General features: G+C 45.7%; 1 protein-coding gene across 7 annotated transcripts in view; it reads left to right on the forward strand.

Moving 5' to 3' along the window:
• Positions 1–2: 2 nt before the first annotated feature.
• UBE4B (ubiquitination factor E4B) overlaps positions 3–26609 on the forward strand; it is a 123049-nt gene continuing 96442 nt past the window's right edge. For 5 of the 7 annotated variants that reach the window (XM_043578500.1, XM_043578504.1, XM_043578501.1 and 2 more), the window contains exon 1: positions 15–744. In XM_043578500.1, the coding sequence (XP_043434435.1) occupies positions 721–744 (24 nt within the window). In that variant the 5' untranslated portion in view covers positions 15–720. Of the gene's footprint in view, positions 745–26609 lie in introns of all 7 variants that reach the window. The other 2 variants (XM_043578507.1, XM_043578506.1) reach the window with 2 other exon arrangements.

Below are 26609 nucleotides of genomic sequence, written 5' to 3' on the forward strand. Positions count from 1 at the left end.
TCACGTGATCCCTTTCAAAGATGGCCGCCCTGTTGTTTTGATGAATAATACTTGGTGGGGCGAGGGGGTAAGAGTAGGGGTGGAGGGGTAGGAGGATTTACTCTTCCGTCCAGAGCATCGCGAGTCCCGTCCTCCCCCTCCCCCCTGCCCGGGCTCCGGCGTGGAGGCGGGGCGTGGCCGGCCTGCTTTGGGAGGGGAGGGGCTTCCCTCTTCAGTGCTGGGCTCTGCCTCGGCGGCTCTGGGGTCGCCTTACCTCGGGGCATCCGTTCTGCAGTCCAACAGTTCCCGCCAGGGGCAAAGGGTAGGAAGGAGAGCAGGATCTGCTGGAGGAAGCACACCTGCCGTGCCACCACCGCGAAGACACAGCAGGCTCAGGGCACGAGACGAGCTGGAGACCCGAGTCCCTGGTCCGGGTAACCTGGGAAGCAGAGGGCAATAGTGGCGCCTTAAGATAACCCTGTAGCAGCAGCAGTGGAGGCCAAAGGAGGCTCCTCGGGGCACAAGCGGCTGTAGGAGTCTCTGGGGCGATTGGAGTGACCGACGCCAGGGCGGTTCAGTGCCTCTCGTGTTCTTATTTTTTAACCTCTGACTATGCAATTCTGAAACCTCCCCCATTCGGGGGACCAGACAGCCCGATAGACACCTTCCACCCTCCTCCCGCCCTGGTCACAAGAACAGAAGGATCTCTCCCTAACGCCTTTCACCATTAAGAGAAAAGCGATGGAGGAGCTGAGCGCTGATGAGGTGAGGAGGTTGGGGGACACCTTGGGAGATTAGTTGGCAACTCTTTGGCGCTTTGGACAAGGAAGGTATTGCGCCAGTGGTGCCTGGCCTTTGGGCTTGGGGAAGGAATGGAGATGACATTTTCCAAGAATAAAGCGGGTCCCTGAGTGGGTCTCTGGTTGTGTTCTCCTGTATTATCTTGCTCTCTTTCTTCATTCTGAACTCCATTTGCTTCTTTTCGAGGCTTTTAGGGTCTGAAGAAGAGGAGAGCACATCGAGGCGTTTATTCTTTTCCTCGGGGTGTTTAGGCAAGAAAGGCTACATTTACATCAAGTTAATGTGTGCGTGCACGCGCGCCTCACTGCAGAGATTTAAAAAAATAATTTTGGGTGGAATTAGAATGTCTGGGTGTGTGTTTTTAAAGGCAGTATTTGAAACCCCAGGTATGTGTGGCTGTTGCATTGCATAAGTTGATTAAACAGACGTCTGTGTTTGGGGGTGGCCTACAGACAGATTCTTTGGTATTTAACAAAAAATACATCTAAAAAGCTCAGTGAATTCCAGTTAAATTCTGCAATTTAACAGGTACTAGTGACCTCTGGCACACTTCTCTTTCATTCTGCCTTTCTCCAGTTTTTGGCCCTTTCTAACTTGTGTTCTGTGCAGGAAGCAAATGGAAGGAAATGACTTTTAAACTCCCGTTATCATTTCTGGAAGGAGTCTTACAGATCCCTTTCTTGATGTTTTAGAGATCATTTCATAAGGTTGTCCTAAAAACGGTGGCAATTAGGGTACCAGGAATTTTCTGTGATCCTACTGACTTCGATCCCTTCCTTTTTACAAACTGGGAGCTTCCCCTTCAGGATCCCTGCTGGCCTCCCTCTCTTCAGCATACCTCCTTGTTTCTTTCACTAGTTCGTGTAACACTTTCCTACAGCGAAAGTAGCTATCCGTCTGGTTGGCTGTGCTATAAAACACACATGCTTTAAGTTTCAGCTAGCGTAGTCAATATATTTAGTTAGGGACTACAGTTCTCCAGGGATGCAGCATGCAAGAGGTGAGTTCAAGTGTCAGGTAGGAACGAAAACAAACAATTTTGTGGGTCATGCTCCTTGGCTGTTTGGAAAGTCAGGATGGCTCATTCTGTGTTACTGACTCTATTTTCTCAAATACGTCAGGAATGTAATCGTAACTAAAATTAGAAGAATATTGAACAGTTTCCTTCCTTGGGGTGGTAACTCTCAAGAGATCCCTTAGAGGCACTCTGTTTTAGGTAATTTTTACCACCCCTCCCGTGTCCCCTTTCTTTAACGTCAATGTTCATGGGTAATGTCTCTTAAAGGCAAAACGTTTATGTTTTTAGTAGTCCTTTGCTTCCCGAAATTATTTTTTTCGTGACGTTCTCTAAATCGTCCTACTGGAGATTTCACCAAGAAATTGTTTTCAGACAAATGAAGCACCGTATAATCTGAACGGTGGTACTGCACTTTACCCAGTTCTTGAGGAAGTTGTAACTTTTTTGTGACCACAGAGGAACAAATGTAATCATTGTGGGAGGAGATCAGAAAAGCATTTTTCAGGTTCAAAAGAATATTGAAATAAATGTGAAAACTTAAATTTACTAACATTAAATCAACATAAAGTTATATTCGACAGTTAGGTGGCCTGAACGCAGAGGAACCGTTCGGTAGCTGTTAATACACTCTCAGTGGAAGCTAGAACCAAGTTTTTTGGGGAAAAAAAAATCTTAAGTTTCTTTTTTGTTGTTGTTGTTAATCCATTTCCTTAATTCCGGGATTAAGCGAACAATGTCTCAAGACATTTCCAGAATTTTTGCCTTGTGTTGTTACTCTCTTGGTGGAAACTCTTGTCACAGATATGATAGGGGACATTCATTTGAATGTTAGGAAGTATAGAAAGTAATACATTTATATTGCTGAAAATTCAAACATACATCTCAGGGTGAAAACAGGTAAGACAGTGATCTTTCAGGCTGAATTAGGAAATCAGGTAAGGCAGAGTTTTATATCTTAACAACATGGAAATGTGTGAGAATACAGTCTCTGGAAAACAGAGGTTGATGTAACCAGCCTGGAAGCTTCAGAAGATTTTACATTATGGGTACTTTCTGGTCCCTCTCATAGATCAGCTAGAATTCTTACCCTTTTCTTCTCTTGTGCTAAGTACAGCCTGTCTTTAACTTCCTTGCTGTTTATTGTTTATGTAGCACATTACAGTGAGTTCGCTGCTCTATGGAGTAGATCCGTGACTAAGTTCATTCCCTTCAGGAACCTACATTCCAAGGCTTCATTATTTACATTACATTCCGTATGTACACTACTCAGACTTGTTTTCCATATGCCAAGATGATGCTGTGAGTCGGGCAGGGCAGGTATTTTAAACTGTGTTCAACTATAGTGATGAAGTTGCATTGAGATGATTTGCTTTTTCCTTTTCTTTCATTCTTTTTTTTTTTGGGGGGGGGGTTGCTAAATCTTCTTTATGACCTAGTTCATCTTCAAGATGGCTGGCTGGGATAGTTAGGGTGTGGTCAAGGTTTTGGAAGAGGGGTAAGTAAGTCTTCCTTCCCAAATGCAGAATATGTGACCGTGCACTTTTTAGCAGTGTTCTTTGGGTGGAAAGGGACCGGCGTTTATTAACAGCCGTAGAAGCCTGCTCAGTGCCAGGCACTTGACAGACACTGTCTCATTAAATAAAACAGTGTGACCAAGGGGCGCCCGGGTGGCTCAGTCCCTTAAGTGTCCCACTCTTGATCTCGGCTCAGGTCATGATCTCGTGGTTCGTGAGTTCAGACCCCCATTCTGTCAGTGCAGAGCCTGCTTGGGATTCTGCCTCTGTCTCTCTCTCCCTGGCTCTCTTTCTCAAAAACCAAAAACAAAACAAAGCCGTGCCGTCAAGCAGTCCTTACCTTTTCCTTATTTTACAGGTGAGGCAGCTGAGATTTAGGTTAACTGACTTGTCCGTAGTGACCTGGCTTCGAAGGTGACAGAGTTGGAATTCGGACTCGAGGCGCCCGATCTGAAAGCTCTTTCTGCTACATTTTATTGCCTGACAACAGGCAATAAAGTCACTGCAGCTTCCATACACGTATCCTACTAACATGCTTGGTCTGCGTAGTTTTTCTGTAGAAGTGTTGTTTTTCATGAATGCATTCATGAGGTGATCGAGTTGATAGTCTTTTTGGTACTGACTCTTTTTATCACGCACCTCCAAAATGGTTCACTCAGGAAACATATTTTTTTTTCTTTTTTTTTTTTTTAAAGATGCCGTGTATTCCCAGAGATGCATTAGGTATGTTAGGAAAGAAAACAAGACAGTCGTTTTTCTGGAAGAAATTATGATTTAACTGGGGGATGGGGATGGAGGTAGAGATAAGTAGGAAACCAGCAGTCACAGTGCAGGGCGCTAAGTACTGGTGTGGAGGGATGCACAAGGCGTCAAGAAAAACAAGAAGGGACCCCTGCTAGGGCAGTGTAGTAGTGAAGACTTTCGGGATAAGGTGATGCTGAAGGCTGAGCAGTGGTTGCCAGGCAATGGCAGGGAGACTGGGGAGCCCAGGAAAAAAGTGAGCAGTAGTGGGACTGGGGACAGGAGTTTGCTGGGGGGGGGGGGGGGGCAGGGCGCGTGGTTGCAGGTGGCCCAGCACCAGATCTTGGAGGGTTTTCAGAAGTACCTAGGAGCTTGAACTTCTGCAGTAAGACTGCAAGAAGCCTTTGAGAAATGGTAAGAGGTTAGAAGGATAACTGGCAAGGGGTGTAAGTGTGGGTTGGAAGAAGGTGGCCGCAGGCCGGGGGCCAGACGAGGAGGCTGGTGTCACCGTCTAGCAGTGAGGAGTGGGAGTCGTAGGGAGGCATTGGCAGTGGGGGTGGAGGAGGGCAGCCCCCAGAAATGCTGAGGATCTAAGTTAACGCCCTTGGAGTTGCGGTGATCGGATTGATAGACAGGAGGCGGGGGTGGGGGAGGAGAGAAGAAGCTGATTCCTTGGTTTCTGGCTTGAGAGAAGCAAGGATGGGGGGGGGGGGGGGGGCTAAGGAATTCCAGACAAGGAGCAAACAGGTATTTGGACCATTGAAAGATGAGTCAACATAGAGAGACCCCCACCCCGGCCTTTCTACTCTGACATCTCTGTCTCTTTGATCTTTTCTTTGTAACAGGCCTCGGAACCTAAGCTTACTTTTCCCCCACAATAGATCATTGCTGCCACTCACTCGATAATGAGGATTCTTCCTCAAGCCTGGGAGGAAAGTGGGATGTAGCCTCCCGGGTCCCTTCTCCACTCTTTTTGTTCGTCTTCATCAAGGGACAGAGAATGGTTATGGTATCAGCTAACATTTATTCAGTGCTTAATATGTGCTAAGCACTTAACCTGCTCAGCAAGGGTGGTAATGTCACCCCATTTCACAGATAAGAAAGTCGAGCCTAGTAGAAATTCAGTAACTTGCTGAAAAACATAGAGCTAGGAAGTGGCAGAACCCTGGATTTCTAATCCAGGGTCTGATTCCAGCGTTGTTTTTTTTTTTTTTTTTTTTTTAATGTTTATTTATTTATTTTTGAGAGATAGAGTACAATAGCCGTGGAGGGACAGAGAGAGAGAGGGAGACAGAGAATCCAAAGCGGGCGCTGTCAGCACAAAGCCCGACGCAGGGCTCGAACCCATGAACCACGAGTTCATGACCTGAGCCCAAGACAGACGCTTAACTGACTGAGCCACCCAGGCGCCCCCTGATTCCAGAGTTCCCAATTCCTTTACTCAACTACCTCCAACACAGAAATAATCTGAGCAAGTTTGTGATCTTTACAGCATTTTAACTGTCCCTTCTGAGTTATTGCTAAGAGTGGAGCTCGTCAGAATGCCCCTGTGTTCTCGTAGGGGAAGAAGACAGAAAGACTTCTGACGGGAGGCTCTTGGGTCTTTGGGCCTTTGCTTGGTACAGAGTGCATTTTGCCACAAGGTGCTTTCAGTATGTCTAGGTGGAGGTGTCTTCCCGAAAGCAGCTCATTGAACCATATTTACCGCTTACTTGCCGCGTGGTAGACACCACAGGAGCCCTGCCTGGATGGAACTTCCTTCCGGTGGGAGGAAACATCATAGACAGCTGGTTCCACAGGGGATGTCATTTGGTGATGAGCCTCTGAAGAGAAACCAAATGGGCAAAAGGGGTGGAGAGTAGTGGGGATGTGGAGCGTGTGCAGTTTTAGGAGGTGGCTTTTGAATAGAAATTTTAGGGATGACATGGGGCTCTTGGGCGGCTCAGTCGGTTGAGCGTCCGACTCTGGCTCAGGTCATGATCTCCCTGTTCCCGAGTTTGGGCCCCGCGTCGGGCTCTGCGCTGCCAGCTCAGAGCCTGGAGCCTGCTTCGGATTCAGTGTCTCCCTCTCTCTCTCTGCCCTTCCCTCGCTAACACTCTGTCTCAAAAATAAATAAACATTTAAAAAGTTAAAAAAAAAAATTTTAGGGATGACGGGGAGCCATCTGGGGGGAAGAATGTTCCCAGGTACAAGGAATGGCAGGAACCAGGGGCACATCCTTGGTCTGCTCCCAGCACGGCAAGGAGGCACAGTGTGGCTGGAGCCTGCTGAGCTAGGGCCCGGCAGCAGAAGTCGTCAGTCATTCTAACAGCATAAATTTGAGTTCTTACACGTGGGGCTGAGTCAACCGTGAGATGCCCTCCCTACCCGCTTTTTGTTCCCCTTCACGTTTTAACGTCTTTGAAACTGGGATGCTTCTTCTGATGGTATGACCTGTGTCGGCCAGGTGGCAGGTGTGACACAGTCGTCATTTCCTGTTTATGTGCAAACCTGGTCGTACCTGTTTATGTTACTGCCCCTTCAGTTGAGTGCTATGGGCGTTAAATTTAGTTGCCATTTTAAATGCCTTCCCCACACTCACACTTTGATCAGCAGTAAAAGCAAATGTTACTTTGTATGCAGAGAGGAATGGCAACATCCGTGGGGTGTCAATACAGGAGTAAAGAAAATGTTTGCTGTGGGAGGAATGACCACGATCCTGTATTTTATTGCAGAGCCCCAACCAAGGGCGTTAGGGAGCTTTAGAGAGGCGGCAGCCCATAGGTTTGTGAAGCTGTGCCACATTTTGAAGTTGAACGTACAGTGAGAAGGATTGCCTTGCACACCTGGGCAGTGCAGCTGAAGGTCGGAGACCCTGCACCTCCGTCCGAAAGAAATTTCAAAGCAATGGGAGGCTGGTGCAACTGTTTACGACTCTGTCCCGGTCTGTTGTTAAGTCATTTTGTTGTGGTTTAATGGGCAGTATTTTTTTTTCTTGGCGGTGCAAAAAATAATAGTGAAGCTTACAATCAGTGACGTCTTAAATCTGGTGGAATATGATATATGCCCAGTATTGTTCTAGAACATGAGGATATACACAGTGAAAAATATAGGCAGAATTCCCTGCCTTCATGGGTCTTACATTATGACTTAGGGTTTTTTTTTTTTTTTTTACTTTATTTAAAAAAATTTTTTTTTTCACGTTTATTTGTTTTTGAGACAGAGACAGAGCATGAATGGGGGAGAGTCAGAGAGAGAGAGGGAGACACAGAATCTGAAACAGGCTGCAGGCTCTGAGTTGTCAGCACAGAGCCCGACGCGGGGCTTGAACTCACGAACCTCGAGATCATGACCTGAGCCGAAGTCAGATGCTTAACCGACTGAGCCACCCAGGCGCCCCTAATTTTATTTTTTTAAACTAATCTCTGTGTCCAATGTGGGGCTAGAACTCATGACCCCGAGATCAAGAGTTACATGTTCCACCAACTGAGCCAACCAGGTGCTTCATTCTGATTTATATTTTATTTTTTTACTTATTAAAACAATATATATTTATTTAAAAATGTAAATATTTGTTATTTTTTTAAGTATTTTTTAAAATATTTGTATATTTTTTTAACATTTATTTATTTTTGAGAGACAGAGACAGAGAACGAGCAGGGGAGGAACAGAGAGAGAAGGAGACACAGAATCCAAAGCAGGCTCCAGGTTCTGAGCTGTCAGCTCTGAGCCCGACACAGGGCCCGAACCCATGAACTGTGAGATCATGACCTGAGCAGAAGTCAGTTGCTTAACTGACTGAGCCACCCAGGCGCCCCAAATATTTGTTATTTAAAAATATATATATATGATTTTTAGAGAGAGAGAGCACACATGAGCAGGAGAGGGGCAGAAGGGGAGAGAGAGAGAGAATCTCAAGCAGGCGACTTGGGGCTTGATCCCATGACTCTGGGATCACGACTTAAGCCAAATCAAGAGTCAGACGGCTCAGGGGCGCCTGGGTGGTGCAGTCGGTTAAGCGTCCGACTTCAGCCAGGTCACGATCTCGCGGTCCATGAGTTCGAGCCCCGCGTCGGGCTCTGGGCTGATGGCTCAGAACCTGGAGCCTGTTTCCGATTCTGTGTCTCCCTCTATCTCTGCCCCTCCCCTGTTCACGCTCTGTCTCTCTCTGTCCCAAAAATAAATACACATTGAAAAAAAAAATTTAAAAAAAAAAAAAAAAGGATAGAAAGAGTCAGACGGCTCAACCTGGGTGACTGAGCCAGCCACCCAGGTGCCCCTGATTTATGTTTTAAAAGAATTGTATGCTGGGTTTTTTGGTTTTTTTTTTTTTTTAGTGTTTATTTATTTTTGAGAGAGACAGAGACAGAATGCGAGTGGGTTAGGGGCAGAGAGAGAGGGAGACACAGAATCCGAAACAGGCTCCAGGCTCAGAGCTGTCAGCACAGAGCCCGATGTGGGGCTCGAACTCACAAATCACAAGATCATGACCTGAGCCGAAGTTGGACGCTTAGCCAACTGAGCCACCCAGGCACCCTAGAATCGTATGCTGATAAGTGCATTGACATAGAGAGAAAGTTGGGCCATCACAGGAATCCCAGGACAGGGAGGGTGAGTGTGAAGAAGTGGCTTGTCACATATCTTGTGGGTGGAGCCCCGAGAACTGAGTGATGGGGTGGACGTGGGGCGTGAGAGCGGAGTCGAGAGTGGCCGGGTGAGTCAGGATATCATTGGGCAGACCGTTGTAACAGAGACCTGAAATAGCAGCTTTGTACACCAGATCGATGTTTATTTCTCTCCAAATGGGAGTCTGGGGAGGAGGCCGGGGCTGCTGAGGCAGCTTTATGTTCATTAGTGGCCCAGGTGCCTACTGTCTCATTGTACCAATTTGCCTAACATAGGGTTCCATCTTTTGGTCTGTGCGTGTGTGCATCCTAGCAGAGGGAAGAGGAGAGGAGCAGGGAGTCCCATTCCTTCTCTTGAATGGCACAGCTTGGAAGCTACACGATCACTTCTGCTCAGCCTCCCCCACCGCCCATTGGCCACAGCTCATTGCATGTGACTGGCCTCAGTCACATGGCCACAGCTCCTTGCTGGGAAGTGAGAAATACAGGTTCTACTGGGTAGCTGTGTGTTCACCTAAAAGTTCTCTTATGTTAGAAGGGGAGAACAGTGCAGGCCATTCTTTCCAGACCCTTCTTCCCAAATCTTGAACACACACACACTGCACCTTTCCAAAGGAGACAGCCCTCAGTAAGCTTCTGAGCCCAGAACCTCTGGCTGGTTCATATACAGTCCAAGAACCTTTAGACTGAATACAAGGTGTCTACTGCCTCCCCTCACCCCCCCAGTTAGGGACTCTGATTGAGTCGGTTAGGATGATGGAAATAAAACTCCAGTTCAGAAACGGGAAGCACGGGAAGTATGGACCCTTCACCGGTTCGTAGCCATTGTTAGCTCTTGGCAGGCCACGTGGTGAGGACTTCTGCCTTGGCAGTGGTAGGAGTTCCTGACTGCCCATTTAGCAGCCCTTGGTCTGCTCTCTTGGAGGAACTCCCTTGTCCCTTGCCCTCTGTGGTGGTTTTTCAATATGTGTTTTCCTCGGGGGACAGGTCATTGGAGAACGTCCCCTTCCTGGGGATGAACAGTTTCTCCTGCTTGTTTCCTGCTGGATACTGAAGGAGTTGGCTCTTTCAACCTGATTTAGCCCCCGAATTACCAGACTGAGTAGATTTTGACTGTAGGCCGTAGACATACCTTAGGCAGACCCATATTCCCTTTTATCTCTGCATGCAGATCAGCAACTTGTAGCTTGAATCTGTCTCATTCTTGTGGGACTTCTTGCTTAGAAAGTGGCAAGAAGCCAATAAGCACCCAAATTGTGAATTGTTCGACCAGTTTCCCTAGAATTATCAGCCATATTGGCATGCAGCCGATTTTCGAAGATGTCACAGGTTTTACCAGATATTTTGTTGTGCTCTACTAAGAGTTACCAACCTCCTATCCTGCAATATGTGTGCCCTTGCTGACCTCCAAGCCATTGCCACATATTTATAGTCTATTTAGGTTGATTACTTCCAGATTCCAAATTCTGTGCCTTAGTTAGGATATTGGTTTGGCTGCTGCAGCCCAGAGATCCAAAATAATAATGGCTTAAACAAGATAGAAGCTTATTTTTCTGTCAAGTAAAAATCTGAGTAGGTGGTTGAGAAGCTGGTTTAGTAATTTCATGATTACTAGGGAGCCAGACTCATTTTGTCTCGTACTCTGTCGTCCTCAGTTGATGCTTCTGGCTCGTAGTCCAGTATGGCGGCTCCAGCATCTACGCGCGTGTCTGCATTCCAGTACTTGGGGGCTAAAGGGGGAAAGAACGTGTTCCTATCCCTTAAGGACGTGATCCCAAAGTATCACACGTGACTGCTTATACCTTCTTGGCCAGAACTTAGTCACGTGGCCACAACCAAATGTTGGCTGAATGTGTAATTAGGAGGCAACTAGCAATCTCTACCATAGTCATATCAAGAGTCTTAACCTACACACCTTGAAAAATGGGGTTGTTGTGTACTGAAATGAGGAAAATTGAAAGAAGATTGGAGGGAGAAACTAAGTTGTGTTTCTGTCGTATTATGATTTTATTGCTTATCAGTTTTCCACGTAGAGATGTTAAGTTGCTTGTTGACGTATGTTGGGTTTACAGCCCGAGAAGGAGGTTGGAATTGGGGATACCAATCAGGATGTGTCCATATTAAAATCATGAGAATGGACAGATTACCTGGGGAGTGAACATAAATGGAGAAGAGAGGAGGTGAGAGGGCTGAGCCTTGAGCTGCTCCAGCATTTAGAGGTGGAGAGGAGATAAACGGGACCCGGAAAAGGACTGATAGGGGACAGCCCCTGAGGTCAGAGGAAGGTCAAGAGAGCATGCAGTCCTGGCATCCAGGAGAAGAGGGGAGTGTTCAACTCTGTTTAATGTCAATAAAGTAAGTTAGCGGAGGACCAGACCTTGGCAACGTGGAAGTCATTGGTGACTTTGACGGGACCGGTTTCATTGCTGGTGAATAGGTTCAAGAGGGAATGGGAGAATGGGAGGAGAGAATAGAGAGCTCAAGAGTGAGGCATAGGCTTTAGGGATGGGCTGAGGAGCCCTGTGTAGATGGTAGACGTCATGGGTTTAAGAAGTGGGAAGAAAATATTTGGTGAGCCTGTCTTTAAAAATTTTATCTTTGGGGTGCCTGGGTGGCTCGGTTGCTTGGGCGACCAACTTCAGCTCAGGTCACGATCTCGCAGTTTGTGAGTTCGAGCCCCGCGTCAGGCTCTGTGCTGACAGCTCAGAGCCTGGAGCCTGCTTTGGATTCTGTGTCTCCCCCCGCCCCTCCCCTGCTCACGCTCTGGGTCTCTCTGTCTCTCAATAATAAATAAATGTTAAAAAAATTTTTTTTTAATTTTATCTTTTACCGTTCTCGGTTATAATCACCAATCGCTTTATTTACTCAGTGTTTACTCAGTTCCTTTCTTTCCCTGAAGTAGGAAGTGGAGGCACAGAGGTGAGATTTTGTGTATTATCCCTAGCAGGGTGTTTTGGACCTGAAGAGTTTCACATATCGATCTTGAACCGTAATCAGAGGAACACTAGATCGTATTATAGTTAATTTTTAAAAGCTTTAATAAAAAAATAAGAGTGGCAGATATGTAGATGGTAAAATATTGTTAATTCCCATTGTTTACTTTCAACAAGTATAGGTGGGATATTTACTAGATACTGAGGGAAACACAAGTAGAGATACCGCCTCGAATATGATTAAGACCCAGTCTTTTGCTTCAGCGAGCTCACACTCTAGTGGGGAGACAGGGACACAGGCAGCTAGAATTCAAGTGCTCCCGTAGTTATTTACCGAAAGGGACTGCCGTCAGGGGGCACTTACTGCTGACTGGGGAAAGTCAGAGCGAGAAGCTCTGGGAGGAAGGATCGAGTTAGGCTTTAGCGATGGTCAGGAATTTTGACATTGAGAAAATTCTGTGGTGAGGATACATGTTTCAGTTGTTTCTTACTCTGGGCAAACTGTGAAAATTCATTCTTTTGAAATCGATTGTAGGCATTATTAGAACCACCGAGGAAACACTGGAGATGGTGAAAAATCTGATAGGGCTGGGTATTTGCTGATCTGAAAGGTTTTACAATGTATCAGACATAGCCAGATATGCACCACTGAGAGTCAGCAGAAGCTGGAGGAGGAGGACCCGGGGAGAAGCAGGGACAACAGAAAAAGGTGTTTCATGAAACTCTCTTCTCTCCTGACGCTAATCACACTGCGCTGGAATTGTCTGTTGGCCCAGCCGACCGACTATTGCAACATAAGCTCCTGACTGCCCTTCACCGTTTTTTTATCCAGCTCTCAGCACAGGGCTTGGCACAAAGTGGCCCGCAATAAATATTTGCCCAACGCAGGAATTGAATACAAGCCGTCTTTTCATGACTCCCATTTCTCGTGTCGTAATCGTTTTTTGTTGCTGCTGCGTGAAATTGCGTTAGCTAAAGGGAGGCACTCGGAAGAAACCTTATCGACAGAATGTCATTCAGAGTCAGAGAAACGTGGGTTTTCAGCAAACCCACCAACTGGAGGATGCTGGGCAAAGTACCTTCTGAGCCTCAGCTCTTTCAGCTGGTGAAGCTGGGGTGCGAATTCCTATCTCATGGCACTGTGCTTCACATTAATTGCAGCCATATGTAAAGTCTAGCACACTGCCCTGGGCAGAGTAGGTTCCTGGGACATATCAGTTCTCTCTCTTGGAGTCAGATTGAACCGTACGTAATTAGAACTTCAGTTGGTGCCCATATAACAATCTAACAAACCCTTTGCATGCACAGCATACCTCCCGAGATACCGCCGGGTTCACTCCAGACCACTCTCATAGAGCAGATATCAGACTAAAGCAAGTCACGTGCGTTTTTTGGTTTCTCCGTGCATATAAAAGTTACGTTTACACTTTACTGTAGTCTGCTAGGTGTGTAATAGCGTTACATGTATATTTATATGTATGTAAATGTAGCATAAAGACGTATCACCTTAATTTAAAAATACCTTCTCGCTAAAAAAATGCTCACCATCATCTGAGCTCTCGGTGAGTCACAGTCACCGCTCATGGCTCCCCATAACAACTATAACAATAATGAAATGTTTGAAATGGTGCGAGAATTACCAAAATGTGACACGGAGAGGCAAAGTGAGCAAGTGCTGTTGGAGAAACGACACCGAGAGACTTGCTCGATGCAGGGTTGCCACAAACCACCAGTTTGTAAGAACGGTCGTGTCTGCAAAGTGCAGGGAAGCGGGAGTGCAGGAAAGCGAGGTATGCCTGTAAGAATGCCAAGAACGTAACAGGCAGCACGCTACTGGCTGCTCTTAGCGCACAGGCCCTGGCTTGTGTGAAAGGTTGGGTTGGACTTTTCTCCCTCTATCCCTTACACTTCCTGAAGTCTCTCCTCACTCAGTATTAAGCGATTCTATTGTCACCTGTCGGGCCTTCTCCTCCCTTTTTCTAGAATCTGGAGTGATCAGGTGGCCTCAAGGTCCCGGGGGTGAAGGTGGAGCCAGGAGGTTTGAAAGCAGGGGGGTGGTGCTGTGCAGACAGGACCTGAGAAGTCTCGGGAGGAAACGTCACATACCAGACGTAAGAAATAAAACCCGAGGTGATGCAGTCTACCCAAAGCAGGTGACTGACTTTGTCTTCTGAAGGGCCTGCTGGTCCTGCAGGGCTGGGGAGGTGGTGGGGAGGAATCTCTGAATTGGATGTCATCGTGTTGACTGCTCACCAGCTGCTGTATCTTTTCATCTTGTCTAATTCTTTGAAGACAGTAGTCAGGCTGAGAAGAGAGGTGTCCTTTGAGTCCTGGCATTAAGGAGTGCTGGGCCTTGACTTAATTAGCTTTCTTTTTCTTCTTTTTTTAAAATGTTTATTTCTTTATTTAGAGCGCAAGCGGGGGGGTGGGCAGAGAGAGAGGGAGAGAGAGAATCCCAAGCAGGCTCCACTCTGTCAGCGCAGAACCTGATGCGGGGCTTGAACTCGGGAACCGCGAGATCAGGACCTGAGCGAAAATCGAGAGTCGGACACTTAACCGACTGAGCACCCCTTAATTAGCTTTCGAATTAAACTCTGTGAAATGTATCCAGTGCACATTGTTCCTTTGTGCCCTGTCGGTGTTAGGTATAGATTCTAGACGGGTACTAGTGTCATGGTAATTTAATTAGTTAAATGTTCGGACTAAATGAGATAGCGCTTTGTTTTCATGGGCCTTTTTGGGAGCCAAGCTCCTAGGATTTCCAGGCGGATCATAGTGAGTGCCTATAATCTGCCAGGCATTCTTCTAGAATCATATCCGGTCAGGGTCTTCTGTCAGATCTGTGTCTATACTTGTCACCAGGGCGGACGTCACGGGCATGTGACCTACAGTTAGATGGTTTAAGGCATACTTGGCTTCATGCTTCGCCTGCTGCTGTCTCGGAATTCTTAATACATTTTTTTTTTTTAATGTTTATTTATTTTTGAGACAGAGAGAGACAGAGCATGAACGGGGGAGGGTCAGAGAGAGGGAGACACAGAAGCCGAAACAAGCTCCAGGCTCTGAGCTGCCAGCACAGGGCCCGACGCGGGGCTCGAACTCACGGACCGCGAGATCGTGACCTGAGCCGAAGTCGGCCCCTTAACCGACTGAGCCACCCAGGCGCCCCGTAATTCTTAATACATTTTGAGCAAGACGCCCTGTGTTTTCATTTGACACCAGGCCGGTTCTGTAGCTGGTCCTGCTCTGTCGTGGCTTTCTCTGTGCAGGTGGATATATGTCTGGGAAGAGTCTGACTCGGTCCCAAGATTATAGAAGACCATATGAAAACTCAACAAACAGAGATGTTCACGTCCTTATGGGGAAAATGTTAGTATGTGTCTGACTGTAGTGCGATGTCATTAATAGCGTTTCTTGAGATGCTGAACAATTTTCTACGTATATGTGATTTGGAATCTTTGGATAACTTATTTCACTTCATCCAACAGATTCACTTTTTTAAGAATCAAGATTTTTGATACATACCCAGTATGGTATGTATTTTGGTCATACTTTTATAGTAGAAACACTTCTTTTTGGAACTATGCATTGTTTTAAAACTAAAACTGTATGGGGTGCCTGGCAGGCTCAGTTAGTAGAGTGTGTGACTTTTGATCTCAGGGTCATGAGTTCAAGCTCCAGTTGGGGTGTGGAGCCTACTTAAAAAAAGAAAAGAGGGGCGCCTGGGTGGCGCAGTCGGTTAAGCGTCCGACTTCAGCCAGGTCACGATTTCGCGGTCCGTGAGTTCGAGCCCCGCGTCAGGCTCTGGGCGGATGGCTCGGAGCCTGGAGCCTGTTTCCGATTCTGTGTCTCCCTCTCTCTCTGCCCCTCCCCCGTTCATGCTCTGTCTCTCTCTGTCCCAAAAATAAAATAAAACGTTGAAAAAAAATTAAAAAAAAAAAAAAAAAAAAGAAAAGAAAAGAAAAAAGGAAAAAAAAACCCCAAAACCCTGCAACACGTGTTGCTTTTAACATTTAAAAAATTTTAAATAAAAAAAGATGTCATCCAAAGCCTAGTTTTTTTAAATGTTAGTGTTTCTTTGTAAATACTTAATCTGTGCTGGCCAGTCAGGTAATATGACTGACCAAAAATAATCATGTACAGATGATCAGTTTTCAGAAATAATAAAGTACATTTCATGTTAGAACTAGAAAAGTTCTGTATGATATGGATGGCCTAATGGGGAAAACCTATTTCTGAGAAAGAAATGAAAATTGGTGGAAAATTTAAAAACATCTAGCAACCTTTGTAATCAATTCAGTAGAACTTTCTATGTGTGATTTGATTTACTCATAAAATTGTCCTGTTTAGGGTAGTGAATGATACGAACAACCAGAAAAAAGCAGACAGTAAATTTTTTTTTTGAGACAAGATGATGGGGAAAAAAATGCTAAAAATTAAAGAAAATCCCCAACAGCCACCTTTTCCATATTGTATATAGATCTGCCAGAGGAATTTACACTTTGGTTTTGGCGATAATTATTTTGTGGGCCAGTTAAAAAAAAATGATAGCCCCCGTTGAGCTTTGAACACCAGTTACGTATAGTCGATATTTAGATTATCGTTTATGGCGTTTTTGTCTTAGGATGCTAACGTGTGACAGCCTGTGTATGTTTGTGTTTGATGAATAATGATTAATGAATGAACCTTTTCCTTTTACATTAGTTAATCTTTTACTTATGATAAGTACAGATCAGATATCATTTCCATGGAGTATCATCAAAAGAAGTGCCACATTGTTTTTTGTTTTTTTTCTTCCTCCAGGACATCTTGGGGCAGGTGAGGGGGTCATCTGGAAGGGCTCTGGTTTGTTCATTTGTTTTTGCTTTGTACAGACGTCCTCACGTTCAAGAAAGTTTGGTGAATCGTGGTCTAGGGTAATGTGAATAAAGCAGTCTTTTGCCCTGAGATCTTACGATTAGAATGGGTTATGAGTGGGAGAATTTTAGTGAATGCCATGTGGCAGAAAATGCTCGTAGAGGTGTCCCATGGGATACCTCTTCATCTTTTTTGTGTGATGTTGTTACCTATAGTGACAAGCACATTCACCTATCCTGGGAAAAGAGGGTTCTGTGAAAATGTGACTTTTTTTATTTTATTTATTTATTTAAGAAATTTAAAAAAAAATTTTGTTATTTTAAGTAGGCTCCATACCCAACGTGGGGCTTGAACTCATGACTCTCAGATCAAGAGTCGCAGGCTCCACTGACTGAGCCAGCCAGGCCCCCCCATCATTTCTTTCTTTTCTTTTTAAATTTTTTTTAACATGTATTTATTTTTGAGAGAGACTGAGCGTGAGCAGAGGGAGAGGGAGACACAGAATCCGAAGCAGGCTCCGGGCTCCGAATTGTCAGCACAGAGCCCGACGCGGGGCTCGAACTCACGAATGGTGAGATCATGGCCTGAGCCGAAGTCGGACACTTAACTGCCTGAGCCAGCCACGCGCTCCATCATTTCTGATTTTAAAAAGGGCTTGTTAGCATTGGCAGGGGGCTGATGCATAACCTGCAGGAGGAAGTTAACACAAACAGTCCATGTTAGGAAGGAAATCTTTATTCACACCAAGAACTTGATGGACACGTAGTGGCCAGATGAGTATTTTTCTCTCCCCGAAAGAGCACGCTTTCTTGGACACTGTTGTATATAGATCTTCTGGAACACCGGCTTTAGGATTCAGGGTGCGTGTGAATATAGAGCTTTGGTAGAGATTAGAGGAAACGCGTGAATCCTCTTCCAGAAGAATTTACACTTGGGTTTCAGCAATCATTATTTTGTGAGTCGATTTAAGAAACTTTCCTTATACCTGGGTTTTAAACAATTCTGTAAAAATGTTTAATGCTGTCTGTTTCACTTGGTCCCTTTCAGGGACTAGAATCCATTTTATGGAATAGTGTCAGAAGTAGCTGCCATTTGGTCTTGTCGGTTTAACCAGGTGGGATCAAAGGTGAGGAGGGTGGGGCCCAGACCATCTCTTTCTATCACTTGGGATCTTTTTGGTGAGGGCATAACATTGTAGTTGCAAGAATCATTTTTAAATTTTTTTTAAGTTTATTTATTTATTTTGAAAGAGCAAACGGGATAGGGGTAGAGAGAGAGAGAGAGACGGAGAGAGAGAATCCCAAGCAGGCTCCATGCTGCCAGCGCAGAGCCCGATATGGGGCTCGAACTCACGAATTGTGAGATCGTGACCTGAGCCGAAATCACGAGTTGGACGCTTGATCGACTGAGCCATCCAGGCGCTCCAAGAATCATTTTTTATAAAAACCGAATCTAATTAAAACAGTCCTACTCTCAGGATGTTTCTCTGCTGAATAACGCCGGCAGACTCAGGCTCCTGGTCGTAATAGTTTCTCCTGGGGCCAGTTTCACAATCATGTAATAGATCTGATGCTGATTTTTAGTAGCTGTGCTAGAATTCATACTGTTTGGGTGAGACAGAGCCCCAAGCCCAAGGAAAACAGTGTCTGGGCCTAAAAGGAAGGTGGAAAAGAGCAAAGTGGTGGAGAAAACTTGGAGGCTAAAGTTACCTAAAAAAAGTAATAGCTGTTTACTATGTGTCAGGTGGACACTTGTTAGTCGTCCAATAAATATTTACTGAGCACTGTCTATATTAGGCATTGTTACTGGGGAGGCGGCAGGATGTGGTTCATCAAGTCTCTTCCCTCTTGGAGCTAACTTCCTGCTTGGGGGAGACAGACTGTAGACTGATAAAAAGATACCGATTCAGGTGGTGTGTTACATTACCTTTATCTCTGATGACTCTTGCGAGGTAAGTAATATTTATGTCATCACCTTCTTCTAAACGGGGAAGCCAAGGCTGAGAGAGGTAACACGGCTACAAAGGGGTACGGTGAGTATCGTGACCAGAGCCAGCCACGGGAGAGCTCATCGCGTAGAAGACTTCATGAAGATGGGGCCACAGAGTAGCATTTCCATCATCCACTGCTTGGTTCTTCGTTTTACTCTCAAGTGGAATGTTTATTTAAAAAAAAATTGTTCTGGGGCGCCCGGGTGGCTCAGTCGGTTGAGCATCCGACTTCGGCTCAGGTCATGATCTCATAGTTCGTGAGTTTGAGCCCCGCGTCGGGCTCTGTGCTGACAGCTCAGAGCCTGGAGCCTACTTCAGAGTCTGTGTCTCCTCTCTCTCTGCCCCTCCCCTGCTCATGCTCTGCATCTCTCTGTCTCTCAATAATAAATAAACGTTAAAAAAAATAAAAAAAATATTGTTCTAATGGCAATTGTTGATGAAGAGTCCAGAATAAGGCTTTATTCCTATGAGCTATGATCCTAATTTTTATTCCTATGAGCTATGATCCTAATTTGAGCTAATAATATTTTCAGCATTACAGGTGACTCAGGAAAGTACTTTCGGTAATCAGGCAGGTTATGCCTTTGGTTTTCAGCCCGCCTACTTAATGTTTTCCATATTATTGATCAGGCAGAAAGTATTGCTATTGATGATTGTTGCAGTTTAGAAAACTTGTAATGGAAATTACATAATCACCGGATTACATTAGAGAATTAGAAGGGCCACAACCTTTTCTTCCCTCTAAGAAAATACAGTTTACGGTCTGTTTCTGATAGCTATTTCTTTGGTTCTGTTGCAGCCAAGGCGGCAGGAGATCTTGTGTATTTTGTGTGTTTTGCTAGTAATTGCTGGGACTTGGCCTTCACAAGAATTTTGTGCTTTCTTTTTGAGAGCTTTCTTCAGCCAGGTGGAGGAAGTGAGGTAACTTGCCTCGTCCGCCTTCCTTTCTCAGGGAGAGGAAGCGTGGCCGGCGGTATGCCGGTGAAGAGAGGCGCGGGAGTACAGGGGGGACTGTCAGAAGCATGTAGGGCGACCCTGAAACGGTCCCATCCAAACCAGGACTCTTCTGAGAAGGAGAAGTGGACAGGAGCCCCCAGAGTTCCTCTGCCCTATGCGACACTTTGGGGCTGGTGAGAAGCATTTGGGCCAAAGCACACTATTTGCTTCACAAAGGTTTTGACTCGCGGGTCGGTCCCGCACCTGGTCATGCTATCCTTTGGAGAAGAGAGGCGCTACAGCAGTTAGGCGCTTTGTGCTTGGAGTCAACGTCGTTTGAGCTGGGTGAGTGATGTGGGAAGGGAGGCAGATGACTGGAAGACTGAGGTTTGCAGAGGACACGGTGCTCCCGTACTCTTCTCTTTCCACCACGCCCCGCGTGTCCTGTGACGGTTCTCAGCTGACCGGGGGGCTTGGTCCTTCACTGGTCAGCCTGGGCAAGGGGATCTGGGCCGTCAGATCCACGTGTGTCAGCACTTACGGGGCACACTGGCAGGAAAATGACCAGTGGCCTGTTCCTCTCTTCTGACGTCTCCCTTTCGTGCTTTGCTGTTAGAGGTAGGATTAGAGTTCTGTCAATTCTACAGTTAAATCTACTTTAGGTTCATTGTATCAAGAGGCAAAAATAAAAAGGAAAATCGGAAGCAGAAGGTTAAAAACAAAATCTTTGTCCAGAATCTCACCATCCAAGGGTACTTTTTTCTTCTAGGTTAGGGTTTACTTTTTTCCGATTAATTAATTAATTGGCACACAGAGCGAGTGGGGTAGGGGCACAGAGAGTGGGGAGAGTGAGAGCGAGAGCGAGAGAGAATCCCAGGCAGGCTCCATGCTGTCAGCGCACAGCCCGACGTGGGGCTTGAACGCACAAACCGTGAGCTCATGACCTGAGCCAAAAATTAAGAGTTCGGTGCTTAACCAACTGAGCCACCCAGGCACCCCTAAGCGAAATCTTCTAATGTGATTTTTTTTTCCTCTTAGGATCACAGGTTTGTAGGACTTGAAAAGCTTTTAGAAATCTCTGTAGTCTACCTTCTTCATTTAAATTGATTTTTTTTCTGACTATAAATTCAGCAGCATAAATTTGCTGAATTCTGTATGATTCTTTGTAAGAAGACTTCTAGAATCAAGAATTAAGGGAAGAGAAAGACTTACCTATAATCCTGTTATCCAGAGGTAATCATTGTTAATTTTTTGGCCTATTACTTCATGGACTTCTGTTATTTTCTCTGTGTGTTTTTAAAACACAGAATTCAACTGAGTAAATTTAAAGATCAAGTTGGCTCTATTCAATGAATCATGAATGGGGTAACACCCCATCTAGCAGATGGAAAGGAGTTCCCAAGAGCCGAACCCAATGGGAGACTTTTCTGGGCAGAAGGGGGTTAAGGAACAAAGACAGAGTGGAGTACCTCATCTTTCCTTGGGAGCCAGAGGGGTCTGTCAGGCAGATCATCACCTCACTAGGGCTGTCAGGAAATTCCAGATTTACTGCTTTAAGATCACGTTTCTGGGAGAGGTTGAAACTGATGTCAGGTGAGGCATTAAGTCTTGGTTTGCTGTGGTGGGGCTTGGCACAAGTGACTCCAACTCCTGTTGTCTTTTTTTTTTTTTTTTTAACTGCGTGTATTTATATTTGCGTGGCCCCTGGGTGGCTCACTTGGTTAAGCATCTGGCTCTTGATTTCTCCTCCGGTCACGATCTCACGGTTTGTGAGATCGAGCCCGGCGTCGGGCTCTGTGCTGACAGTGCGGAGCCTGCTTGGGATTCTCTCTCTCTCTGTCCCTCCCCTGCTCATGTATGCATGTGCGCAAATGGGCACGTGCAGACATACTCTCTCTCTCCAAATAAATAGACATTAAGAAAATAAATAAACTGTGTATGTTTGACATACACTATTGTCCCTTACTCCTGTTTCTCTGCTTTTCCTGAAGCCCTGCCTCCCTGAGCATTACAAGCTGTCCGTCTTTCAGGACTCAGCTGATGTGTCACCTTCCCCTAGAACCTTTTCCTCAACACCCCATGTTCCTGCGGGCCCCACTCTGGTTTGGCTTTGCTTCTGTTCTCATCATATTGCGTTAGAGCAATCTGCTTTTGTGTCTGTTTCCCCTGCTAGATTGACAGCAGAGAATAAGTCACATTCATTTTTAATTTCCAAAGCCCATTTATTTCTGCCTGAAACATTGGGGCTTGGTTAAAGTTTGTGGAATCGATGAATAAATCATTAGAATCCTATTGTATGCAGTTTTATATATTGCATTTTAACTTAACATGGCATTATAAGCATTTTCTTGTATGCTTAGAAATTAAAACATCATTTTTAATGGCTACAGGGTTTTCCATCATTAGATGTACTGATTGTTTCCCTAAATGTAGAAAATTCAGGTAGTTCTCCGTTCGTTCGTTCTTTTTTAAAAAAATGTTTATTTATTTTTGAGACAGAGGCAGAGTGCGAGTGGGGGAGGGGCAGAGAGACAGGGAGATACAGAATCCGAAGGAGGCTCCAGGCTCCGAGCTGTCAGCACAGAGCCCGACGTGGGGCTCAAACCCACGAACCGTGAGATCATGACCTGAGCCAAAGTTGGACGCTTAACTGACTGAGCCACCCAGACGTCCCTCTTTCTTTTCTTTCTTTCTTTCTTTCTTTCTTTCTTTCTTTCTTTCTTTCTTTCTTTCTTTCTTTCTTAATATTTTATTTATTTTGGAGAGAGAGGGAGGGAGCACAAGCTGGGGAGGGGCAGAGAGAGAGGGAGGCAGAGGATCCAAAGTAGGCTCTGCACTGTCAGCTCACAGCTTGATGCAGGGCTTGAACTCATGAATCGTGAGATCGTGACCTGAGCCAAAGTTGGATGCTTAACCACTTGAGCTACCCAGACACCCCAGTTTTGTTTTGTTTTTTAAATTTTTTTAATGTTTATTTTTGAGAGAGAGAGAGAGAGAGAGACAGAGTGTGAATGGGGGAGGGGCAGAGAGAGGGAGGCACAGAATAGGAAGTAGGCTCTAGGCTCTGAGCTGTCAGCACAGGGGCCAATGCGGGGCTTGAACCCACGAACCACAAGATCATGACCTGAGCTGAAATCAGACCCTTAACCAACTGAGCCATCCAGGCTCCCCGCCAGTTTTTTATTTTTATTATTATTTTTTTTTGTTTAATGTAAACTCTACTCGCAACATGGAGCTCAAACTCATAACCCTGGGATCAAGAGTCGTATTCTCTACTGACTGAGCCAGCCAGGCAGCCCTCTTTTCTAATATTATACATGATTTTGTGATGAAGTTTTGTATGTGAACCTTTATCTCATTTTCTGATCATTTCCCTAAGATTTCCGGAAGCAGAATTACTGGATCAAAGGATGTGATCATCTTGAAGGAGTTTTCTGGAATATAGCCAGATTGCTTTCTAGAAGAGGGGTAGGGCTCCTACCTCAGTGTCCAGGGTGCTGGGTCGGGTTTTGGAGGGCTAGCTTTTTTGCCGTCACCTTTTTGTGATCCAGTGTCATTTTCTGAAGGTACAGAGGTGCTGGCATAGTGCGGCACATTTGGGGAGGCTCCATCTGAGTTTTGGGTCGGATTAGGGTAAGAAATAGGCTGTGAGGAAATAAAAAATAATCGGAAGGAAAATGGAATGTAAGTGGGCACAGGTGTTGGTGTACTATTTTTCTTCGTATGTTAATTATACCACAGAATGATTGACTTTGATCTTTCACTTCCCCTCTTTTTCTTTTTTTAAAGTATTTACTAATCTTTTCTAATGCAGTACTTAACATGACAAGCTACCATTTTGGGGGGCCTGTTCTTGAAAAGCATTGTTTTTTTGGCCTTTTGGTTTTTTTGGTGTGCCAGAAACACTCATAATGATAGCAATAGTAGCTAATGTCTCCAACACCTACGATGTGCTAAACGCTTTCCGATGTGCTAAACGCTTTCCGTGGGTGATGGCTGTTTAACCCTATAAAGTGAAGGTACGGTCACTGTTCTCATTTTATCTGTAGACAAGGAAGGTGATACTCAGTCACTTGCCCAGGGTCACAGAGCTATTGCTCGATGTAGGTTCAGCGCTCCCTACCTGCCTGACCGTGTCCAGAAAACAGGAGTCTTGCTTAAGGAAGGAAGGAAGGAAGTCTTGAGCAGCTAGAGGTGTCTAGGAAGACACAAGGTGTGTGTCTTTGCCCTCCCACTGCCCTCCAGACTGTTCTGCTGCCCTCCAGGGCTGTTAGAAGAACCCACCCCCCCCAACCCCCACGTGGCTGAAGGGACAGCCCCTCCTCATTCCCTGCAGGTGATGTCATTGTCTTCTGCTTTTCAAAAGAAACGGTTGTGGTCAGGCACTTCTGGCCTCTCGCCTTTCCCTCCCTACTTCATTCTCACGGAAATCTTCCTAATAAAAACAGTAATTGTGGTCGTGGTAGAGGGGAAGTGTTTATGGGGTGCTGACCCCTGTTCTCAGTGCTTGATTTGTATCTCTGCTCTGTAGGGCACCGTCTCCCTCTCCCTCCGTGCTCTGTCCTGTCCTGTCTTGCCCTGTGCCTGGCTTTCTTGGTAATCGTTTCCATCTTCGGCCTTCCTTCTCTACTCCCTTTTGATGCAGAAGATCTCCGGTCCACACCGGTGGCAAAAACAGCAAGATGCCACCTCTGGTCCTGCTTTCCCCTCTAGCTGTCACTTGATCCCTGTCGTCCCCTTTCACAGACCAGACCCTTAGGAGAGTGGATCTCCTTCCCCCCCCTCATTTTTAGGGGCCTCCCTCCTGGTGCTTTTTTGGGAGGCTTTTCCCTTCACTGCCGCATCCAAACTACTCATGCTAAGATTGCCAGATGCTGGGGCACTTTTCTGAACATGTTGGTTAACTTGTCTTCGGAAAGTGTTTTCCTTTGGATGCCATGGGTATACTGCTTCCTTGCTTCCCTTCTTACTTTTCCCGTCAGCATTGCAGATTGCTCTTTCCTGATACACCTTAAATGATGTTTTTCAGGATTCTGGTCTTTTTTTTTTTTTTTAATGTTTATTTATTTATTTTTGAGAGAGAGCGCACGAGTGTGCACGCATGAGCGAGAGAGGGGTAGAGAGAGAAGGAGACAGAATCCTAAGCAGGTTTTGTGCTGTCAGTGCAGAGCCCTATGCAGGGCTCGAACCCATGAACCGTGAGATCATGACCTGTGCCAAAGCCAGACACTTAACCGTCTGAGCCACTCAGGCATCTCAGGATTCTGTTCTTGATTTTCCTTTCGTTTCCTACCTTCCAGGTGCATTTATTGAATAAACGAATGAATGGATGAATGAATGAATATCATGTTCTGGGGCATTCCTTTTATTTATTCTCCAGGTACTTATTTAGCACCTCCTGTGGGCCATGCTTCATTCAGAAGTACTCAGGAGATGGATGTGAACTAGACAGCAAAGTTCTGCCCTCTTGGCATCTGTAGTTATCTACCAGGTACATACTGACGACTCTCACATCCCCTTGCCGGTCACATCTCCTGCTTGAGATCTATCCCCAAATCTCTACCCCAGCATGGTAGACAGTGGGAACGTGTCTTCTCAACCTGCGGCAGCTTATACACATGGCTCTGCTTTGGTGTGTCGTTGGAAAGCCATTAAAACTCACCGTGACACAGTTCTTATCAAGACTTCTGTTGGGAACACATTTCTACGGGGGATTTCGTGAAGGATACTCAGCCCGTGCGTGCCGTGCGAGAGTCGCTTTTCATCTGAGTCAGGGACCTCTTTGAAAAGCTTATGAAAACCGGACACCCTCCTGACCCTCAGGTTTTGAGCCCCTGCCCTCGGTACTCTAAAATTTGTCTTTCAATCAGGTCACATCAGCCAAGGTGATGTGTGGATCTCCTCATTTGGGCTGCTCTAAAATTGCTTTCTCTGGCTTGTACTTTGGCATTAAACCTCTGCAGATATAGACATGTGATATGTACATATTGTGTTGATATACACGTGTGATGCATACTCACTTCACTTCTGGCTTTATCTTATTTTTTTGTGTCATTTTACTTCTGTCCTAATTTTCTTATCGATGTGACTCTAAGTTAAATTAAAAATATGATTTATGGTGTTTTTTGCTAATGCCTTCCAACCCTTGCTAGAACAGGGAAATGGAAACTATTTCCATAAATAAATAGATAAATAGATAGATAGATATATACATACATACGTACCAGGCCTACAGGGCAGCTGCCTGTAGGGCGTTCTGTGTGGGTGTTCTTAGGGGCACCTCGCCCCACAGTGTAGTCGAAACACACCTTTTCTTCTCAAAACCTCCTTCTTTCATAGTCTCTGTTTTAGGGACTGTGCCCTCTGCTTAGGCCTGAGATCTAGACTCCACCCTTCCTCACATCTCACTTCCGAATAATGACCCAAGTTCTCTTGATTATACACCTTGTCCCTGGACCTGTCCCTTCCACAGTCCATTCTCCACATAGTGGCTAGAGTGATTTGTTTTAAAAGACAGATCCGGGGCACCTGTGTGGGTCAGTCGGTTGAGCGTCAGTCTTCGGCTCAGGTCATGATCTCACGGCTCATGAGTTCTAGCCCCACGTGGGGCTCTGTGCTGACAGCTCAGAGCCTGGAGCCAGCTTCGGATTCTGTGTCTCCCTCTCTCTCTGCCCCCTAACCCACTTGCATTCTGTCTCTGTCTCTCTCAAAAATAAATAAACATTAAAAAAATTGTTTTTAAAAGACAGATCCAACCCAGTTATTCCCCTGCTTACATCCTTCAAAATCTCTTCCTTTCCTTCTAGAAAAAGATCGGTCTTAGGAGGGTATTCAGAGCTCATCAGGAGCTTGTCTCAGTCTGTCTTTCCTGCCCTGTGTCTTGCCGTGGCCGTCCACCCTCATCCCTTAAACGACTCAGAATTCCCTAATACACTGTGCGTTCTCACGAAGCCCCCTGCCTTTGTGAGTGCTCCTCTGTCCCCTCACCTGGCTCACTCCTACCTGTTCTTCTGTCCCCTCACCTGGCTCACTCCTACCTGTCTGGAAGAAGAAACTCCAGGCAGATGACTTGCATTGCATTTGAATTTGTATGTTGCACAATTTTCAAAATTGCTGTCTGGGATGGTTTGTCTTGACAGTAATAAATATATAGCTCGTATAAGTGAATTTGAATCTTGAAAACCTGGTGAGAAGATCGAGGCGATACTCTGTGCACTGGTTATTGAGTGTGTCTCT

This window comes from Prionailurus bengalensis, chromosome C1, assembly GCF_016509475.1.
Source record: "Prionailurus bengalensis isolate Pbe53 chromosome C1, Fcat_Pben_1.1_paternal_pri, whole genome shotgun sequence".
Taxonomy (NCBI): Eukaryota; Metazoa; Chordata; class Mammalia; order Carnivora; family Felidae; genus Prionailurus; species Prionailurus bengalensis.